The sequence below is a fragment of the Erithacus rubecula genome (genome assembly GCF_903797595.1).
Source record: "Erithacus rubecula genome assembly, chromosome: 2".
NCBI lineage: Eukaryota > Metazoa > Chordata > Aves > Passeriformes > Muscicapidae > Erithacus > Erithacus rubecula.
Window position 1 is genome coordinate 31,138,442 of NC_136685.1, and position 20,961 is coordinate 31,159,402.

A 20,961-nucleotide genomic window follows, 5' to 3' on the forward strand; every position below is an offset into this window, starting at 1 on the left:
TGAAAAAAACCCTCCACAGTATTATGAACTCCAATTCTCTGGGGAGAATTTTTTTTTACCAAATTCATGCAATTAGCAGAGGAGAGGTGAAGAATCAATCTCCCACAGGTTTAAACACTATCCATATGCACATGACTCTTAAAACTTCCCAAACTGGGGAGTATTTTTTGGTTATTTAAAATTGAATTCTCACATCCACCGCCGTCTTTCAATACCCTTTTCATTTAACTACCTTTATATTTACTCTTATCAACTTTGCCAAGTGCCAAGAATCTGTCCTGGTTTCTCTGACCAATTCCCATTATTTATTCCAAACACCTACAACACCTGCACTTTGCTAGCACATTAGTTGTTTTTTTCCCCTCCAGAGTACAGGTAATAATCAAAAACACATCTCTCAAAAATTCCTGCATTCAAACAATAAAATTGATTTTTCTTGTCCAAGCCAAGATCAGAAAGGTTACCCACTGTTCATAATAATGCCTTTGTACAAATTATAGACCCTTGGTTTTATAACAATTGTTACATCAACACTTGTCAAGTCTCTAACCTGTCTAGCTTGATTTTAACCACATTTGAAAAACAATGAATTTAGAACTCTCTGTGACAGCAAGTCTAATCTCTCTTGTTTTAGCTGTATGAGCACTTTTCTGTCTTTGCTTGGCCTCACAAATGAGTGAGTATGAAGAAAAGTTGTTAATCAAGGGAAGAATGACAAGGCATACATCATTAAATGGTAGCAGTGGGAGCCAAAAACTACCTAAGGGAGCGATGTGTATCCCAGGATGTGTTAGAGAATGCTGGTTGGGCCTTACAGCAAGTCAACCAACATAAGGGAAGGGTGGTAAAGAAGAAAACAACAGAATGGATTGCCCTTGCTGGAAGGGCACTGTGAAATGCACAATACATTGCAAAAAACTATCCAATACCTGGCTGACCAAGGAAATTAATATTACCTTTGTTTCACATTCCCATCTACTACTTACACATAAGGTCCTGTTTTCAAAATAAATAAAATTGAAAACAGATTTAAAAAAACAGATATTACCAAGTGGTTGTTGCACAACACAGTATGATAAACCACCACTTACCCCCAAACGATATTCTGGTTTCAAAAATTAGAATTCTTCACATTAAACAATCAGTAAAAGTCAGTGTCTGAGAAAGCTGTTAATTTGCTGGTATTGTGAAACTTTTTCACAAATTTTACCATTTTAAGTTGCTAATAACTGTTTACTAACTGGTCCCAAATAAAATTAAGTGGCTTCTAGTTTTCAGTAACTGGGCTAATGTTCGTATAATATGACTAACCTCCAAGACTAAAATGGTCTACTACCATCCAAACACTGAATGACTGAGGTGGGAAGGAACCTATATAGAAGTTGTCTGTTCCAAGACCCGTGCTCAAGCAGGCTCAGCTACAGCAGGTTGCTCAGTGCTGAGCAGTGCTCAGCATCCAGTCCAGTTTTGAATGACTCCAAGGATGGAGACTTGACAATCAGAACAACTTGTGCCAGAGCTCTTATCATCCTCCAAAGCTGTTTTCTTATGTTTAAATTGAAGTTCTCCTATTTCAGTATTGGTTCATGACCTCCGTCATGTCAGGATGCACCAATGAGAAGAGTCTGTGTCCATCTTCATCACATGCTCTAATTCAAGTATTTATAACCATTGATATGGTTATAACCACCACCATCCTGCCCATGCCATACTTTATCTTCTCAAGGCTAAACAAGCCCAGGGCTCTTGGCTCCTCCTTGTATAATGGATACCTCAATTTCTTCATCACCTTTCTGGTCCTTTAAGGGACCAGTTAACAGCTATAGACTGTCCATATATGTCTTTTCCTGAGGAGATGGATCCAGCACTACAGGTGTGATCTTATTTACACTGAGTAGAGGGGAAATAACACCCTCAACCTAATGACAATTGCCTTCAGCAATCCAGGATGCTGCTTGGGTTTCGTGTGCAAGGGCACATTGTGTCTGACACATTCAGCACCAGGACAGACAGGTATTTTCTCCAAAGCTGCATTCCAGTGGGTCAGCTTCCAGTATCCACCGATACAAAAGGTTATTCCCTCCTAGGGGCCTTTGTTCTCTTTGTGAAACTTCATTAGACTTCTGTTGACCCACTTCTCCATCCTATTGAAGTCCTCCTCAATCGTTCACTGCTCCTGGATTTCAGTTGTTTGCCAAACTTTTTGTTTCATCATCCAAATTATTAATGAAGATGCTGAACAATACTGGCTCTTGCTCCAACCTCTGGAGTACATAGTTAGCATTTACTGGAATTCACTCCACTGATCACAACCCTTTGACCCCAGCAATTCTGTCATATCTTTTCAGTTTGTCATTAAGAATGTTATGGGAGTCAGTTCAGAAAGCCATGCTGAACTCAGGATAAATAATACTCACTACTGTCCTCTAATCTCCAAGCCCCTCGACTCCTTTAAAAGTCTATTGGGCTAGTCAGGCATGATTTCTCCTTCACAGATCAGTACCAGCAACTCTTAACCATGTACCTGTCTTTTCCTACATTGACCACCAAAAGTATTTGCTTCATCACTTGCCCAGGGGCTGAGATGGAGGACCCATATTTACTTCCATAAAGTCTCCTTCTCATCCTACTTCAGGTCCCCTGCCTCATTTAGCAGGGCTACTGTTTCTACTACTGATACACCTGTAAAAATTCTTCATTTGTTGATTCATATCCTTCACCAGATTTATTGCCAGAAGAACTCCAACTTCTGTTACTGTGGAATCACAAATTATCAAAGTTGGAAAGGACCTCTAAAAATCACCTTGTCTAACCCTCCTTTGAAAGAAGGGTCAAATATTGCTCAGAATATTTAACTCTAGAGATTAGAGTTTAAAAAAGGAAGCAGGGTAGAGAAAAAACATGCCATTCTTGACCTAAAGTAAAGACCTAAATGTAAGAGTTTCAATTCCTCTTTTTCATAAAGGCTACTCAGAAACCTAAAAATGCAACTTTTTTCTTTTTAAATATTGCCTCTGCTGTCACAATTCACTGCTGCCAACAACCTTAATCTCAAAACCACACATCTCAAAGACTCAAAAACACCTTATTTGTTTGGCTTCCTGTGGAACAATGAAGAAATCAAACAAAGTTGATAGAAGTGAAGTGGTGGGAGTTTTCAGTGCAACTTACAAAAAAGTATAGATTTTCTCTCACTCAAAAGGCATACATCAGACATCAAATGAATGCCTTCAAAGTTTCAGAACTTCTCCAACTAATTCCCCACGCAAAATAGAACAAGCAGTTCAAAGAAAAACAAAAAAATCTGTTAAAAGGAAGATAAATTTTGGGGGTCTGAAAGATATGGCAGTATTAGCCCTCTTTTTTTTCTTCACTTGGTTTTCTTGCTTTCTGATTTTACCAAAGCAATCAATTCTATCTCCTTATTTACATGGTCTTATCCTTGAATATGGAATATGCCTTAAAGATGCAGGATAGTAATCTGCCTTTTCCACTAGTCAGTGATAAATTTAATTTTGTACCACTTATAAATTAATTTTTTTAAATTCATACAGAATCTTTCATTTTCTTCCTTTCTGGAGCTGTATTTAATTAATGGAAGTTCTGTTCTGAAAACCAGAATCCAACTTCACTCCCCTTCCAGTCACATAAAAATAGAACCAGATTCAGAAGAGTCCTGAAAGTATACCCAAAGGATATAATTCACTTACAACTCTTATTCTTATTGAATCAAATTTCATTAACTTAAGAGGCTAGACAGACCTCTAATGAATACCACAGAATTCAGATGTTAAAAATAATAGTAGAGACTGCTAGACAACCCCTTTCACTCTCCAAGCTAGTAAGACTGAATGTATCAAACATTCAGTTTGGTGCTGTTGAAGGCTTTTTCTTTCCTTTTCATCAAAGATGTCCAAAACAAAACAAAAAACAAAAAAACAAACAAACAAACAAACAAAAAAAAAAAAAAAAACCAAACCAAAAAAAACCCCAGCTTGAACTGGCTTCTAACTTCCTACCCTTTCTCTGTTCAGCTTCTGACCTCCATACAGTATTCCTAGTCTCTGGACCTAGAGATGACTGTTAACCAAGGAAAATTATTAAGCTCACTATGTTATCAAGCCAGAATTTGTCTGGCTTCATGAAGGCAAAAGAATATAAACTCCTAACTGGTGTATTTCTGAAAATAGAAAAATTCTATATGCACCTCAAACTTCACATACAATATTCATTTGCTTGATGAAAGCGACTGCCAACTCTTCCTAATTCAGAGTAGTAAGAGGTGAGATATTTCAAGAGGCAGAAAGCAAAAACAAATGAAAAACTATACAATTTCACATTTCCAAACTTCACTGACTTCAGTAATACCCCACTTGCTTTCACTATATAGTTCCATTGGTACTTCACTCAAAATTCCATGACTTCTACAGGTCATTTATTCTTGCACACTAATAAGTCATTTGCTTTAGTATAATTTGCTCTAGGCTTGACTAAACGTGTACAACAAGATGTTCCTTTTACACAGATCTTTTAATATAAATGCAGTCTTTCCCTTTATTTTCTTCCTATAGTTAACAGGATAATAGAAGTGCACAAAGTGCTCATGAGCTAGTTTTAGGCCTAAAGTATTTACTGTATTTCTAAAAAATAGACAGTGACACTGCTTTCAGAACCTGGCATTCTCTTTGCAGCAAAAACACCAGTACCACTTAATGAACATAATGAAAAAAGTGTAAAATGCCTCAGAGCTTTTCTTGAGGTTGATTACTCTGCAAAACCTTGAAATACTGGTTTTGAAAGGCAGATATTTTTGCTGGTCAGGGAAAAAATAAAAAATAAAATCTTTGTCTGAGGCAAACAGCCAGTCTCATTCAGATCCTCCCACCCAAGTGGTGAGCTCTCCCAAGAGTTCAGAGCTCAAAGCTGACAAAGGTTTGTGCTTAGGTTCATTCCTTTTTCAGCAGTTCCCAAAAATTACTGAAAAAGAGCTCTTCTGCATCCACAAAAAATGAGACCTTTAACAAAACAAATTACCATATAACCTAGCTGCTTTAGTTCTTAATTGAGCACTTCAGCAACTTTTTAATAAGATATATTGCACAAACAAGAACAACTTGGCAAAGACTACTCCATGTTCAAGTTTTACTTGTCTTCATCATTTTCTAGATTCTCCGTAGTTTTCAGGAGAAATACATATTTGAACAAATCTATTTTAATTGGTATAAACCAGCTACCTACAGACATGGTACAACATACACAAAAATAATTCTAAATAGTACCCAATAAGCATCATACCCACATTGATTCACCAGGCTAGGAAATAAATCAACAGCTTTGTACATTCACTGAAACTTAAGTTAAGCTTTCCTGCACGATACAGAATTTCAGCGTCTTTGTTTCTGTTCCTCAAACATTAGTAGGTTATCTACCTGAAATACATACAGCCTGAAGAATAATAGGTTCTAACTTTTTTTTTTTTCATAAAATTTAGTCTTCACAGGTAAAGGAAGCTATTTAAGGAGACATTAAAAAAAAAAAACCTAATTCAATTTATAGAAAAAAGTGTTATTCAAGTTCCTTATTTCATTGAGAGATCAAAGTGGATAGAATAAGATAAATCTAAAGTAAATGCTTTAGCATACAGCTCTGAACCAAACATCCCAAAAATCCAAATACACTTCACAGTTGAAAACATTCAGTTACTAGCACTTATAGGAATGTTTGGAAAAGGAAATTACTGGTCATGAAAAAAGTGGTATTTGAAATAACTGTAATTTTGCAAACATTCAGTGCTCTGCAAAAGGTTCAATAAAAATAACATTTATTTAGAAAGCCTGACTTGTTCTTCTATAAAGAGTCTGAAAGTTATTTTTCTTAACATTTCATTTCACTACCACAGCAGCTCCACAGCTTTTTTTGAACTCCAGCTACCATGGATCTCATACACTGATCTTTTCCTCTTTAAAAGTAACACTAGCTACCATACAGTGGAAGCTACAGTACAACATAAAACAGTCCTCAACCATTCTGATTCCTCCAACATGTTTTAAAATTTGTTAACAAGAAAAGCTAAGCAACCACTAAAGAAATCTTAGCTATGAAAAAGCTCAGTCCTACAGTCACCTTGCAAAAATAGCCCAAGATTTTCCAAGATTATTATCATCAAGCTTTTGCACAACCACTCAAGGGAATTTTCTAACCAGCGACAAGCATTGTCTCCCACACACCTAGAGCACAACACAGAAAACACCCTCAAAGCAAATACAAAACTAGTGGCTCTAAACAAAACCACACTGAATGATGCAGGTGCTACATTAGGGTTTAATTGAACCACTTCTGATGAATACAGTACCAGCCAAGGAGTTCTTAAAACTCAGCTTAAAACAGCAAGCAAAACCATGTTCTTATTCTACAGTCCAAGCATCTACAGAAATACCATGGAAAGCATGTAACTTGTGCTTTAAAATGGAAATGCTACTAAAACACTAAATACTCTGCCATTCTACCAAGTCAAAACTGACTGTGCTGAACCTCAGAGTTTAGCTGTCCACATGGTTCAGATTCAGCTGTTGGGAGAGAACTAGAATTCTCTGGATTAAGTGTAATGGTGTGTATTTTGAGATTTGATTTTGAATTCCTTCAACTGAACAAAAAATATAAATAGCTCAAATTAACCTCTCTCGATTTTATACTCTATATATGTTAGGTGTTTCTATTTAAATTCACTAAAAACCTAGAAGCTACTAAAAGCCCCCAAAAGGAGTTCAGAGATTGAAAAATTGCCACGGCAAGTTAGCCCATTAAAAAAAGTCTCTGTTCCTAATAGTGCCTGCCTACATATCTATACGGTGATACTATATACAATGTATTTTTTTTCCAAATACATGGTTATATATTAACTGCCCAACATATCTGCAGTCTTTGTTTTTTTTGTCAAGACAGAAACCTTTGTCATTGCAGCAGCAGCTGCACTTGATATAGAGTAAATCAACTTGATATTCTTTGCCCACTCATCCAACACTGCACATTCATCTTCAACTACCATTCTGGTAAAAAAAACCCCACTCCTTTTCTGGTGTAATTCACACGGACAATTTGGTCTTAATCATGCCCCCTACAGTGGACATCAATAGAGAAAGACAAAAAGATGGCAAAGATTCAGCTCATTTTTCTATACACATAAAAAAAAAAAAAAAAAAAAAAAAAAAAAAAAAAAAAAAAAAAAAGATAAAGTGCGCTCCCTAAAGAATCTTCTAAAATATTACATCTTGATCCTTCTAGCAACTAAGCAAACATGTATCTTTGCTCTTAAAACATGAAAACTAGCAAACATTTCAGTGACCATGTGAGAGCTTAAAAATAAAAACTGGAATACCTCTGACCTCCAGCTTTCAGTTTTTCAACAGTACAGACAGCACATGCATCCTTCATGATACAGCACAGCAGAGCAAGCTAAAGGACAGCTACAAAATTAGTGAATGAACCAGAGAGCAAAAAGAATAACTTCTACAAGACTCCAATTTTCCAAAGGAAACCATTACCAACCTACATGACTAACTCTTCCTAATAGGCCTTGCTGCCCTATAATACTAATTATTTATCTACTGGCAGCCTTATTACATCTAAGAAAGAGTTTTGTTTATATGAATTCATTGTTTAGATATATTTTATTCAATTTTATACTTCAAAGACAAAATTAGCTCCAGAGAAAATTTCACAGTAAATACAGAAACATAGCATCTTAATAAAAACACTAAAGGAAAGGTATGTGACACTTAGAAGGATAAGTACAAACAGAACTACTATTTATCTCTCACTATCATAATAATCAATCAACCTTATTATGCCAAGTATTACAATGGCAGTACCAGAATAAAATTGACTTACCTATACTAGGTGGGCTGCCATAATTTACAGGGGACTCTGGAGGCCTTCCACAATGTAGTGCAGCAAGAGCAGATCCTTTCCATACAACATGTTTGCAACCTGTTTGTTAAAAATCATACAAAAAAATTAAGTCAAATGAGCTTTTTCATGCAAAACCACAGGAAAGGTATGAAATATCAAGAAGGCTCAAAATTCTCATGAAATTTTCATACTTTTGTTTGTACGAAGCAAAGACTGTCTGCCAGCCCCTAATAATGTCTGCACTCCAGGGACACTTTGTGGAATTTCTTGCTCTAGAAGTGGTCCAAGTCGATGGCATATTTGAAGCAAGTGATCAGGTGCCAAATGTCTGTAGTATTTCACCTATGATATCAAAGACCAAACAAAACATTTGAGAGAGAATACAATATTTTTGATGCATTACTCGTTTAATCTTTTCCCTCCAGATTGCTACACAAATTCATAAGAAAATTATAGGATATTAAAGGATAAAAACAAATAATGACCTTTAAGTACAATAATTCATTCCAGTTGGTCCTAATTAATTCTTCTATTCAGCACATGTCACTTCGTAGAGAGAACTGTTGGTATTTACTACTTTCTGACTTCAAGGCACAGTTGCTCATACACTAATAAATTCCCTTATAATCACAGTAAAAAAATGTAAAGTATATATTCAATATTACATTTAAGTAGTGAGTAGTCTGGTCAATTTAAATTACAGTAAGATAAAGATGAGAAAAAGATTGTAAAGACAGCAACATTTACTTCTTTCAAGAATTACAAATACCAAATAAATAGCATAAGCTTAATAAATAGCATAATTGAAAATGCAAAAAAAATCTGCTTCAATTTACCTAAGTTAAAACACCTTGAAACTTCACAAATGATTTGATTTATTTTACATCTAAAGCTTTTAAACAAAAACGTCAGCTTAAGTAATTCAGCTTTTAAATTGGTATACATCTTCCCTATTGCACCTATAAACAAGACAAGTTTTTTGTAAAGGTCATAATTACACAGTACCAAAACAAGCTCCTATTATCAGCAACATAATTTCTCACCACTTGATAATAAATCACCTTTAATGACTGCCAGATAAAAATAGTTTATTCTTTTGAACTACTATCATTCTAGATCAGAAAACTGTCTTCAATAACAAGTGTGTTTGGAGGGGGGAAGGCATTTGAAATGTATGCAACAGTAAAAATCCTACTAACATAAGGCTTTTGGTTAAGAAATAGCATTTTTAAAATGCATAAGCTATTGTCAACTCAGACTGCAATAAAAAAAAAATTAAAATAATAAATAAAAGGGAGAAGATACTCAGTTTTCGCCAATTCTTGTATGGAATTTGGCATGTAGACACTTTGTCATTCATACAGCCTGAAATACATCTTCACAGTTTCATTTCACAGAAGAGAAAAAAACCCCAGCAAAATACTGAAGAAAAAGCTTGTGATATTTTGTATTCTGTACCTAGAGGAGGTCTTGACTAACACTTAGAATGATGCTTCTGTATTGCACTCAATTAACAGGATATACCTCATTCTTCATCAAATGTGCTCCTATCTTGCTGACACACCATAATTGTTTCATGCACTCCAGCAGTTTGTTAACATAAAGAGTGCTGATGTCTGAAACAGGTCCTGGAAAAACCTTGCTCACAATAGTAATTCTCACCACCACCACAATCTCAAAGGAAGGAAAGTTTTCTCTCTCCTATCTTGCTCTAACACTGGCCAGCTGCTCAGTCTTCTGCAGCCACTTGCTCATTCTCACTGCAGTGGAATGGTGGAGAAAATCAGATGGGTAAAAGAGAAAAAACTTGTGGGTTGAGATAAAAACAATTTAAATACGTAAAGCAAAATCTGCACAGCAAGCAAGGCAAAATAAGAATTAATTCACTACTTCCCATTGGCAGGCAAATGTTTAGCTGCTTCGTGGCAAGAGGGGTTTTCCTTCAGTGGACTATATTGCACTTACAGAAAGCCTTGCAAGCTGTCTGAATTAGGCTGCCTGAAAGTTAAATAACCTGCAAAATTCAGACAAGTGAAAAAAGTTTTCTTTAAAAAATATTAAAAATTTTATTTTACTCACCATAAAGATCAATGAATTTAAAACTGCTAAAGTCAATGTCATCAAATAGACACACAGAAAGTGGCAAAAAATAACTCAGAATTACGATAAGAAAAACTAATCAGAATAGCAAATTAACATGCTTTTTTCTGTGCAAAGGAGGAATCATAGTCAAAACACAGGCGTGAAAGCTCTAAAATATCTAAATAGCCATAAGAAGTTATGAAGCTGTATACACTTCTTGCCATCAACAGCCCTGATCCATTTCCTTAGCTTTTGTTCTCCTCTGCTCTTATAAAAAGGAGCACAAAAGCTTAATAAACGCTGCTCTTCATTTGATTTAATCTTAAACCAGAATTTACATCTGCAGAATCTGAATTCATCCCTCAAAGATTAATAACTACTGGGTTTTTTGTTTTAACCATGAATAACACAACTACTTACACAATACAGTTGTCATTTTATTGTGCTCAAGATGCTACAGTTTTACACATCCTAAGAAATGCCCAAAATCTAAAGCAAATTAAGTAAATCATGTTTGACACATTCCAAAACTACCGCAAGCTGACATCTTGAGTCATATTTCTCATGATTTGTCATCAGCCATGTGCTCACTTTTTATTTTAGCAGAAACTAGGTAGGCTCAATTCCTCTTGCAGTTTTTAAAGCAAATGTTTTGATAAGAGTTATCTGTCTGTTTTGTTCCTGATCATCTGCATTAAAGATCTCAATATATACCTTACACCCACACTACAGTCTCTTCTCATTTAAGTCCATTTGTGTGAAAAGAGCTATTTATGCCACATTATGCAGTAGTTGTGTGATGCTTCTTCACAGTATTCGTCTAAGTAATCATAGTTCACTACTAAGCAGCATTCGCAGCAGCTCATTAGCAAACTGATTCAACAATACTTAGCTAGCTGTACGTTTTGCCAGAACAGAAGTGGCATTGCCCATTTAAACACTTGCCAGTTCCAGGAAGTTTATAGAGCTATTTCATGAACCATGCACAGTCAACATTTGGCTCGCATTTTCCTCCATAAAGCTAAAGTACACACAAGAAACTTAATTAAAAAGGTAAGTCTCATTTATCTGTAAAATCAGATAGGAAAACTTATTTAAATAAAAAGGTTTTATTTTGATTCATTTTTCTCCTTTTCTTCTTCTACAAACAATTAAAAAGTGAAACTTGAATAACTTAGTAAAAATAACTTAGGCTATTAATTTATTCCAGGTGACAATTTCTTCACCATCAAAAAAAAAAAAAAAAATTCTTTACCTACTCCAACTGCCTGATCACTTCAGGACTGACCAAAAGTTTAAGTACAGCGTTAGGGGCATTGTCCAAATGTCTCAGACAGCAACAGGCTTGGGGCTTTGACTGTCTCTCTAGGAAATCTGTTCCCAGTGCTAATTTGTATGTGTGACTATTATAGTGGAAGCCACAAATTAAAAAGCTGTGTAACAGAAATTCACCTAATTCCTTCCTTTGGGAAAAGCAAAAATAAGAATTGCAGAAAAGATAACCACAAGTTGGTAGCAACAAATGAAGACAGGACAAGGTAAGTTCATTTAATACATTAAACTAAAATTATTCAGACAGTTCCGTGGTGCAGCCTACCAGGAAGCAATTCTTGCACAAACTGCAAGAAGAACCTAGAATTAACAAAAATATACCTACAACTCAAAAAAATCCATATCTGGGGTACTTTCAAGTCAGATTTTTGAGACAAAATAAAATAAACAAATTTTTGTTTAATGGTAGCTTCAGAAGCTTCGTCTGAAACAGACAAGCTCAAGACAACTCAGAATGAAATTTGAAATTAATAAGAATAGAAGGAAATTTGGTTTTATATCAATTTCTGATTCCAAGAGCAGAAATGAAAGCAAAAGGAAGAAAATAACAGATGTACAAGTATTTAAAATTCATACAGCCTTAAATGAAAGTGAAAACTGGACTCTACAGACAGGAATTTTAAAATTATATGCCAAAACCGTGATGTCAAACAGCATAAAAAAGCACAGGATTTTTTCTCTGCCAGTGCCCACGAGCTGAAATTCTAGCTGTTTTTCTTCCTCACCCTATTAGACTTTCTTCAATGTCTGTTCTGTTCCTCTAAAAGAAATGCGTAGATGTGCTTTTAAGGTAAAATAATAAATTCTTTTTGTTCTCACAATCTTCTCACATAAGTCAACACTTCTTAACTATTACTGTAATATAAATTAGAAATTTGAATGTTCAGATCTTAAGCATAAATACTATTTTTTAGAAAATCAAAAGCAGTACTACAATCAAACCTCACCCTTTATCGACTATCCCCAGCTTCACCTGTTCCAAACAAGCAGTATGGGAATACACAAAATGCAGCTACACAGCTATCTGGACTGATGAAAAAAATCTTTATTACCTCTGAAATAGACCTAAGTGCTTATATTTTCATTCTGCATGACTCTGCAGCATAATTCAGCATCAGAACCACCATAAATGAAACAAAAGAATCAGGATTTGACCTTGACTCTTTAGTTAAATTCGCAATACATAATGCAGTTATTCACCACCAGTGTTTTAGACATCAAGTAAAATATTACCTTATTCTAGTGCTCCAAATATGCCACACACCAAAACATTCGCTCAAAATTTGTTAGTCCCCCCCTCACCCTGCTAACAGTCAGCATGCTTAACTACCAGGTTGGCTGTAAACATGTTTCAGAAAAACACATTTCCACACAAGGACATTTAACAACAAAACCTTCATCAGTCAGCTATCTACATTCCAAGATGTGAGAGCTCAGTCTTACCAACACCAGCAGCTATCCCACTTTAACCATCCCACCACGTAACACATTACCCAAAGCAAGACCCAAATTGAATTACATTAACTGTTGCACTATATCAGATCATCAATCTAATAGAGTTCCATGTACCACAAGCCACTGCCTTATCAGTTTAAAATTAGGAATTGCAATGATATGCGAGTAGTTTTTTCTGAGGAATTCTCTTTCCCTTTTTTTTTTATTTTAGGGGGAAGGTGGGAGGTTGTCTGGGGAGACATGGCAAGGACAACCAACAACAGGGAGAGAGAACCCATTTTTCCCAAAACATATTTATTTCTTGCATACTTTCCAATTCTGCTTGAGCTAAAACTATATGGCTATTTAACAACTATTTCCAATCAGAATGCCTACTATTTTACTTTGAGATTTCTCTTTCTCTAATTAAATACATCTATATTAAACCAGCCATTCTAAGAACACATTATTTTTTCAATTACTTAATGTTTTTAATAGGAGTGAGGCCAGAGCAGATAAACTCAAGCCTTACCACATGAGAAGGTGTGAGAAGAGGTAGAATTTTTTGCCTTTTGGACTAAGATGTTCAGCTGTGCCTGTTACTGTTAAATTACCTGTAGCTGTTTGCCTTTCTTAAACTCCTAATAATGTTTTGTGGGTTTGGGCTTTTTTAAACTAAAGTTACACTTTAGAAACTTGATATTCCTCTTCATCCCACCTCTCAACAGTGTTTCTTAGTCCCAGTTTGAAAGAACTAGCACAAAACAGTTGGCTTGGCCAATCATCTTGATTATATGAGGAACAAACAAATGCGTGGTGCTACCCAGAACAAAAAAGTGTTTCCCCATATCAAAATATAATAGTTTGAACAGAGAGGTTTTAACATCACCCAAGTTCTCAACTGTGGGAAGTCTGTAGAGCAGAAGCACTTGTCTTTGAACTCTGAGGACATCATTTAAGTTGATATATATCCAACAGAAGCACTGTTAATGAGACCAAAATCTGGCTAAGGATAACAATTGGTTTTCCTATCCACCGTGCCAAGTCTTTCAGAACGCCTTCTAAAATATTGCATAGACTCTTCCCAATATACTGTTAATAAAAACTAGGTGATAATTCAGCTCTCTGATTCAACTCAAGTTTTAATTTTGCTCCCTATTTGATTGTCTTTACAGAACAAGCTATCCTAAAGAAACAAACCACTTATTATCTGGTTACTTATTAAGAAACAGAATTTCTAAATAGTAACCACAAGTCTGCCCAGAAGACTTAACTAATGCAGAAAGAAACATAGTATCAATGAACTTAGTGTCCTGGTCCCACAGATACTCTTTGTAACTTCATGCAGGTTCCAACCAAAAAAAAAAAAGAGCAGTGCAATGGCCTAAAAAAAGTGTTTTGCAATTTTCATTTGAAATCACATGCAGTAATTGTGGGCTGGAGAAGATAAAGGCACAAATGTCAGCAAAAAATCATCAACAGTTCCTGAGACCAAGACATAGTGCCTATTAAACATATTGGGCCATCCTACTTGGTGTGAAGTCCCAGCCTTCTCCCTCCTCAACCACCAACACTGTAAATAAAATTCTAATTCAACAGAGAAAATGACAATTACATTAATATTCTGGATAAGAAAATTCACACAATAGTTGTGATCATCTACACTATGATGCTTGTACCATAGAAGAAATCAAACAAACAAAAACCAAAAACAAACATAAAACCCCACAGAAGTCCCTATGATAGCTCTAATTGTCAAAGTGAATCTCAACAGTTGGTTTCATTCTGCTGAAGTCTACTTTGCTCCCAAAAGAAGCAACTGCAACACGTTCTCCAACCCCTCCATCCCCATTCCTATCACCTCCCTCATGATGATGGTAAGACCCATGGCGTAGCACACAAAAGGAACTGAGCCATCTTAAAATTACTGTTCATTTTTCAGACAGTTCAGCTGCCTCACCCAACTAACCACACATTTGGATGAGCACTCGTGCCTACACAAAGGATGCAGCAGAAATGCACAGCTTTCATCCACAGCATACAATTAGAGCAGCTACACCCATAGGGAAACTGCAACACGAAAAAAACAATTACCCTGGAGTCAAATGATGCACCAAAGCTTGCTCATGTAACAAAGGCCCTAACAAAGGTATTGAAAAGCTTAAAAATGCAACACAACACTTAAACATCTTACCCGAAATGTATAAACGACTCACACGGCTGACTCGCTCTGCTATTAAATAATCTGTTACCTCTTAAAATTCCTCAGTTTCAGTCCCCCATAGTGAGAAATCTTCAATATTCAAAAAGAGATAAAAGTAAGCTATCTTACAATTCTCAAGTTTCTACAACAAAAGCAAGACAACGCAAAACATCCTGAGATCTGTTGCATCCTTGGTAGACCTACCTTGAAAGTAACCTACCCAACTCAATTCTTACAGGGTCTTAGGTTATAGCACAAACAGGAATCTTAATACTGACAATATTAGAATGGGATCAGCACTCTAAAATAAGAGCCTACACTATTAAACTCATATTCAAGTGATATATACCACACATGCTGACTCTAGAAAAATATAATACAGAAATACTGAAATTCAAGAAAAATCACTTTAGAACTCAATATAAGTGTAACAGCATTTCTAAACTCAAGTATTTGCCCATAACAGCACAAGCATGCACAGCATGGTATTAGCTTACTTAAGAAAATGAAACATTTAGTTTCACTGGCCAAACAGAAAAATGAAAGTAACTTGCAAGATGAAAAATGCACCAGATTTAACATTATTTGCACAAATTAAGTAACAGAAATAAAACATGTAGGGCTGTGAATTTCAGTCAAATAACAAAAACTTAACTCTAATAGAAATTCCTAAATAAATGTTTTCAAATGAGGACACAATCAGAAACATCATCATCTCTTGGAATATATGCATAGATTTATTAAAGGAATTATTTATTAAAAATAGAGGTATAATCACTATGAAAGAGAAGCTTTGGACTAAATTCCATCCTGGTTACACAGAGCCCTTATTCCCCCCCAAAATAAGAAGGCAAGTCAGACATCTAACACTACATTACTGGTAATTTTATTTTTTAGCCTTTTATCCCTTCAGACCTTCCCCACAAAGTTTAATGAAAACTTAGGGCATTCATGTCTGAGAAACGGTATCAAAACTTGCCGTCTTGAGAAGCAAGAGTCTGCATCTCAAAACTGGAAAAATTTAAAATAAATAAATAAATAAAAAGATTATGATCGAGCTGACATTGTTTCTATCTCAAAAGCTAAGGATGCTTTGGTTTGAGACAAATAACTTTTTGTTTAATGAAACAGGACACAGTTAAAAACTCTTCATTTGTACAAAATGTAACTGTCATGGTGCAAATACACCTCAGCGACAGCTTTCCACATGCCTAAAATGTCACCTAATACAAAGTTCATACAGCTTTGACAACTGTGGCAAGAACAAATACAGGATGCAGAATAGCATCAAGAACAAAGTAACCAATTACACACAAACACACCCAGTATCTAAGTGGGAAAGCACTTAGAAATGTGTATTAAGAAGGCTAAGGAAACTTTCTTAAGAACAGAAGACTAGGAAATAGAAAGGACCTAGTCAGTATCACCTCTCCAAATACAGGTACCCAGCATCAAGTTCAAGTTTTGAGGAAGTACATCTTATGTCATTACATACCAATGTTTACTAAATTGGTATCTACCTGCATTCCACAGACAAAAGAAGCTTCTTGGAAAGGATCTGAATGAACTTACTTCTCATCAACTCTTTCTACTTCAACCTCTAAAATGTCTTTTTCCTCACTTTTTTCCTTCTTCACATCCTTTTATATTCTGACTATATAGAAGAAACTCGATCCAAACTGTTCCTCCAAGTCTTTATAATTCATAGGTTAAAAGAAAAAGGTCATTGATAAGCTTTACCAAGCAACTCCTACAATTGTTTGAAATGGGTAAAACGGCCTCACAGCCCTACAAATAAACAAGTAAATAAGAGCAGCATATATCAAATACTTTAAAATTCTTGGTTGAGTTTCTTCATATTTGATTCCAAGAAAATTCAAAAGTACTGGCATGTATTCCTATGTTTCCCACAAGGTAATTGCTATCAATTCTAGCACACCATATGCATGAAAATTCCTTCGCCAATGCAACTCTTGCTACAGAATAAAAACAATGCTGTAAGTAAACCTGTTCTAACTGCAGTACCTATGCTTTGTACTGCAACATTTGTTTCAGAATTGTAAAAATGTATATGGCAATAGTCTTTATCGGAGGCATCACAGATGGAAACTCTCCTTTTGTGTAAGTTCAAAAGTTCTCAACATATCTGTGTTTCAGAAGTACTGAAGTTCAGAACCACTATAAGCAACCAGCAAGGAAAACCTCTCTTTGATGAGCATCACAAACAGGGCTTAAATCTCTTTCTTTTAAATCGTTTTCAGAAATTCAGAGACTAAATTATACAATATGTACCTGCAATGAAAACAGTAAGTTGTTTTCAACAACAAGTTGCTAACAGACACAAAGTCAGACACCTTAATCGCTGTTTTCCCAACTGCTGCAGCTCACAACATATTAGGAGGGGAAGAAAATCCAGGCCCCTCTCTGCTAGCCAGAGCTACATCGCTGCGAGAACGCTTTGCTTTATCACTGATCTAACCTGAGACGAAAAGGACGCACTAGGAAATTTTTAAGAAAGAACACACCAAAACTCCACCTAAGTCAGATCGGTGATGCGACCCTGGCAAGCCCTGTCACGGCCCCGCAGCAGGCACACCGTACACAGCGCCGCCGGGGCAGCCTGAGGGGGCCGCGCGCGCGGCCGGGCCGCGGCCATTGTGTGCGCGCGCGGGCGGGCGGGAGCAAGGGCGGCGCACAGCGCCCCCGCGCGGCCGCGCGCGCCCCGGCACCCGCCGCCGCTGGCCCCGCCCCGCCCGGCGCCGCGCCGCGCGCGCGGCTGAGGCGCCCGCCCGCACCGCGGCCGTGACGTCGCGGAGCGAGCGCGGCCGGGCCCGGCGCGCGCGTTGCTATTGACCCGCTCGGGCGGGCGGGCACCGGCCGGACCCCGGCCCGAGCGCCGCGGGACACTGAGAGGGGAGCGCAGGGAGGGACAGAGGATGTCGTAACATTTAAAAATAATTTTAAAAATTCTAAAGTTTTTTTGCACTTTTTTCCCCCTAAGTTGCCTTTTTTTTTTTTTTTTCTTTTTTGCGGGAAATTCAATTTTTTTACCGGGCTGCTCAGGGAGAGTGAGGGAGGGGGAAAAACAACTTTGCCCGCCGAAGCGCTCTCTCCTGTTTCCAGTCTGCTCCTCTTACCAGGTTCTCGTAGCTCCGGGGATGCTCCTTGCCCGTCCAGTCCGTGCGCTTGGGCAGCAGCTGAGAGAGGGAAGAGAGGGCGCCCCGTGAGCGGCTCCCCCTCCCCGAGGAGCCCCCGGCAGCGCCCGGGATGGGGCGGGGGAAGCGGGAGAGAGAGGGAAGGGGGAGGGAGGCCGCAGGCGGGGCGAGTGCCGGGTGCACGGCGCCGCTCTTACCTCTTTCTCCGCCACTTCTCGGATCAGGACCTGCAGCAACAACAAAAGCGGGGCGTGAGAAAAGGTTTCAAAAAGGGAGAAAATGGGAGAAGGAGGACGAGGCGGCCAGCGCGCCGCCCGATCAGCCGCCCTGCCCGGCCGCCCCCTCCCCGCCAGGCCCGGCGGCGCCATCCATCCATCCCTCCATCCATCCATCCCTCCATCCCCTACCTGAGCCGCTTGCTGGCATGGTCCGTCCTCCAAAAAGCGAGCGATGAGGAAGTAGAGCTCTGCGGAGAGAGGAGAGGCCGTCAGGGCTGGAGCTCGCCCCTTTCCCGCGGGCTTCCCTTTCTTCCCCCTGCCCGCCGCCCCTCTCCGGCTCCCCCGGCCACCACTCACCCGCTCGCAGCTCCGCCGTGTGCCGGCTGCCGCCGTCCCCGGACATGGCGAGGCGAAAACCGGGGAGGGGAGGGGGGGAAAGGGGGAGAAGGGGGGTTGCCCGGGCCGCGCTCCCGCGGCAGCGTCGGGTCCCAGCGAAATGCGCCCGCCCGGTCGCTGTCACAGCTCGTTCACCGGGGAGAGTCTCGGCTCCACCATTCAACCCACGGGCAGCAGCAGCAGCAGCAGCAGGAGGAGGAAACAACAACTCGCAGCCGCCCGCCGCCAACGCCGCCGCCGCCAGCCAGCGCGAGCGAGCGCGATCCCTCCGCCCTGAGAAAGAGTCCCCTCCTCCTCCGCGCCCCCTCCTCAGCCCCGCGGCCCCGCGCGCCGCCCCTTCCCCCGCGCCCCCCCGGGCCCGGCGCTGCCTGGCGGGGGCGGCCAGGCGGGGAAGAACGGGGAGCCGGGCTCCCCTGCCCCCGGCTGCCGCCTCGCTACCGCGGCGCCCCCCGGCGCTGTCCGGCGCTGGAGGGGAGAGAGGGGCGAGCGCTAGGCGTTTATTAGCGGGAAGGCGGGCGGGCTGTGGCAGAAGATGTCGGCGGGGTGGGCGGGAAGGCGGCTGAAAGGCGCTTTCTCTGCGCGGTGCCGGCGCGCGGAGGGATACGACGCACGGCGAGGAGGAGGGGCTGCGGCGGCGGCGGGGCAGCGGCGGCTCGCGGCGGCGGCGGCGCTGGAAGTTCCCGAGTTCCAGCGCCGCAAGAATGGGAAGCGAGCGAAGCCAAAATGCCCCCGGGGAGCGCGGCCCCGCTGGGGAGACCCGGCGCTTCCACATCCCCCGCTCGCCGCGGCTCCCCCGTAGCCCAGCCCTCTCCCTCGGAGCCAGCCGGGGACCTCGGGGCGCTGCCAGGGCCTTTGGCATCTGCGCGTAAGTGCCACAGTGTCACGCGTTGTTGGTTCTTACTCTTGCAACATCGTGCCCGGGCTCCTGCCGCGGGTCTGGAGCGGGGGGAAACCCCAGCAAGCCCCAAACAGCCCGAAAGGCGCCTTTCGCCCTTGTTCGGCGGGGACACCCCGGCGGCTCCGCCTGAGGGGTGAAGGACTCGCAGGGCGCTCTGTTTGAGAACTTCCCTTTAAAAAAATAAATTAAAAAAAAAAAAAAAAAAAAAAAACAACAACAAGCCAAACAAAACCGAAAACAAAACCAAAACCAACCAAACAAGCCCCGACAGCTGATAACGATTTTATTCATTGGTCTTGCCGCCAACCAGATGAGACGTGCGGGCTGACGAGCCTTGTCCCTTCCAGGAGCGGGGGCAAGAGGAGGAGTGCTGTCACCGCGAGGACGAGCGATGGATGGTGATGCCGCAACCCGTGGCTGAACTGGAGGTAATTCATAGCGGATCGATAACCTACCGAAGGTTCCTGAAAGGCTGCAACATTGTACGGAGCCCGGTTAGCGGTTAAATTGTTTCTTTATTTGATGCTTACTAGCTTGAGGAGACTGAATAAAACGTTCTGGTTTGTGCTGTGACTGTGTATCTGCTGCTTACGCTCACAAAGAAAATAAAAACAAAGTAGATGTTCGCTGATAATTTGCTTTAAAAAAATCCATATCTGATGAGGGATTTAAAGGAGCATAATTGCTTGTCTTTATGTTTTGCAACGTGTCTGTGCTTTTTCAGGTCGAGCTGGGGCCTTGCAAGAACGAATGTGTTTGTGGATAATAAGAATGAATTTAGCAGGGATCAATGTAAACAGGGGAAGCCGTCATTTTTAAAATATTCCTTTACCCTCAGTTATTAACTGGTGCAACTTGTGAAGCAAAGATAAAAGTATATTTGAAATTCTATAGAAACTAGACAAAGAACTATTTTTTTTCCTATACATAAAATCCCCTGAAATTCTCAACTATCTAACTTCCAACAAAATTGAATTTGAACAACATTTCTGTGCAGCTGAGGCTAACATGAGTTGAGCATTTTTATACGTGTTTCCAAGGCCTCCAAGCTCAGTGTAGCAGCTCGAGCTTTGTGCTTAACATGGTGAGAAAGATTTGCTGCAATCACCCTTCTGCTTTATTGAAGAAATGTTACCCTGAAAGGTTAAAGAAAGGAGGCTAAAATATGACTTATTTCCATTGTCTTATAATAAAAATTATATTTATATAGTGGATGTCTAGATGCATTTTTTTATATGCAACTATCTCATGTCCTAAAAAATCATTCAAATACTAATCTAGAATTTGTTATCCTTAGAGTAAATTAATTTTGTAGGATAGATTTTTTTTTTTTTA

General features: G+C 39.5%; 1 protein-coding gene and 1 long non-coding RNA gene across 4 annotated transcripts in view; one reads left to right on the plus strand and one right to left on the minus strand.

Moving 5' to 3' along the window:
• PHIP (PHIP subunit of CUL4-Ring ligase complex) overlaps positions 1-19,587 on the minus strand; it is a gene marked incomplete at its 5' end in the record, with an annotated part of 101,253 nt that extends 81,666 nt beyond the window's left edge. For both annotated transcript variants that reach the window (XM_079297694.1, XM_079297693.1), the window contains 6 exons: positions 7,888-7,986; positions 8,100-8,250; positions 18,097-18,156; positions 18,312-18,341; positions 18,522-18,580; positions 18,690-19,587. In XM_079297694.1, the coding sequence (XP_079153820.1) occupies positions 7,888-7,986; positions 8,100-8,250; positions 18,097-18,156; positions 18,312-18,341; positions 18,522-18,580; positions 18,690-19,587 (1,297 nt within the window). The remainder of the gene's footprint in view (positions 1-7,887; positions 7,987-8,099; positions 8,251-18,096; positions 18,157-18,311; positions 18,342-18,521; positions 18,581-18,689) is intronic.
• LOC306797977 lies at positions 19,459-20,199 on the plus strand. 2 transcript variants are annotated; one of them, XR_013773250.1, is made up of 2 exons: positions 19,459-19,593; positions 19,992-20,199. It is a non-coding gene; the product is annotated as an uncharacterized lncRNA (long non-coding RNA). The 2 variants fall into 2 exon arrangements; XR_013773251.1 differs by having other exon boundaries at positions 19,467-19,593; positions 19,974-20,199.
• Positions 20,200-20,961: the final 762 nt, after the last annotated feature.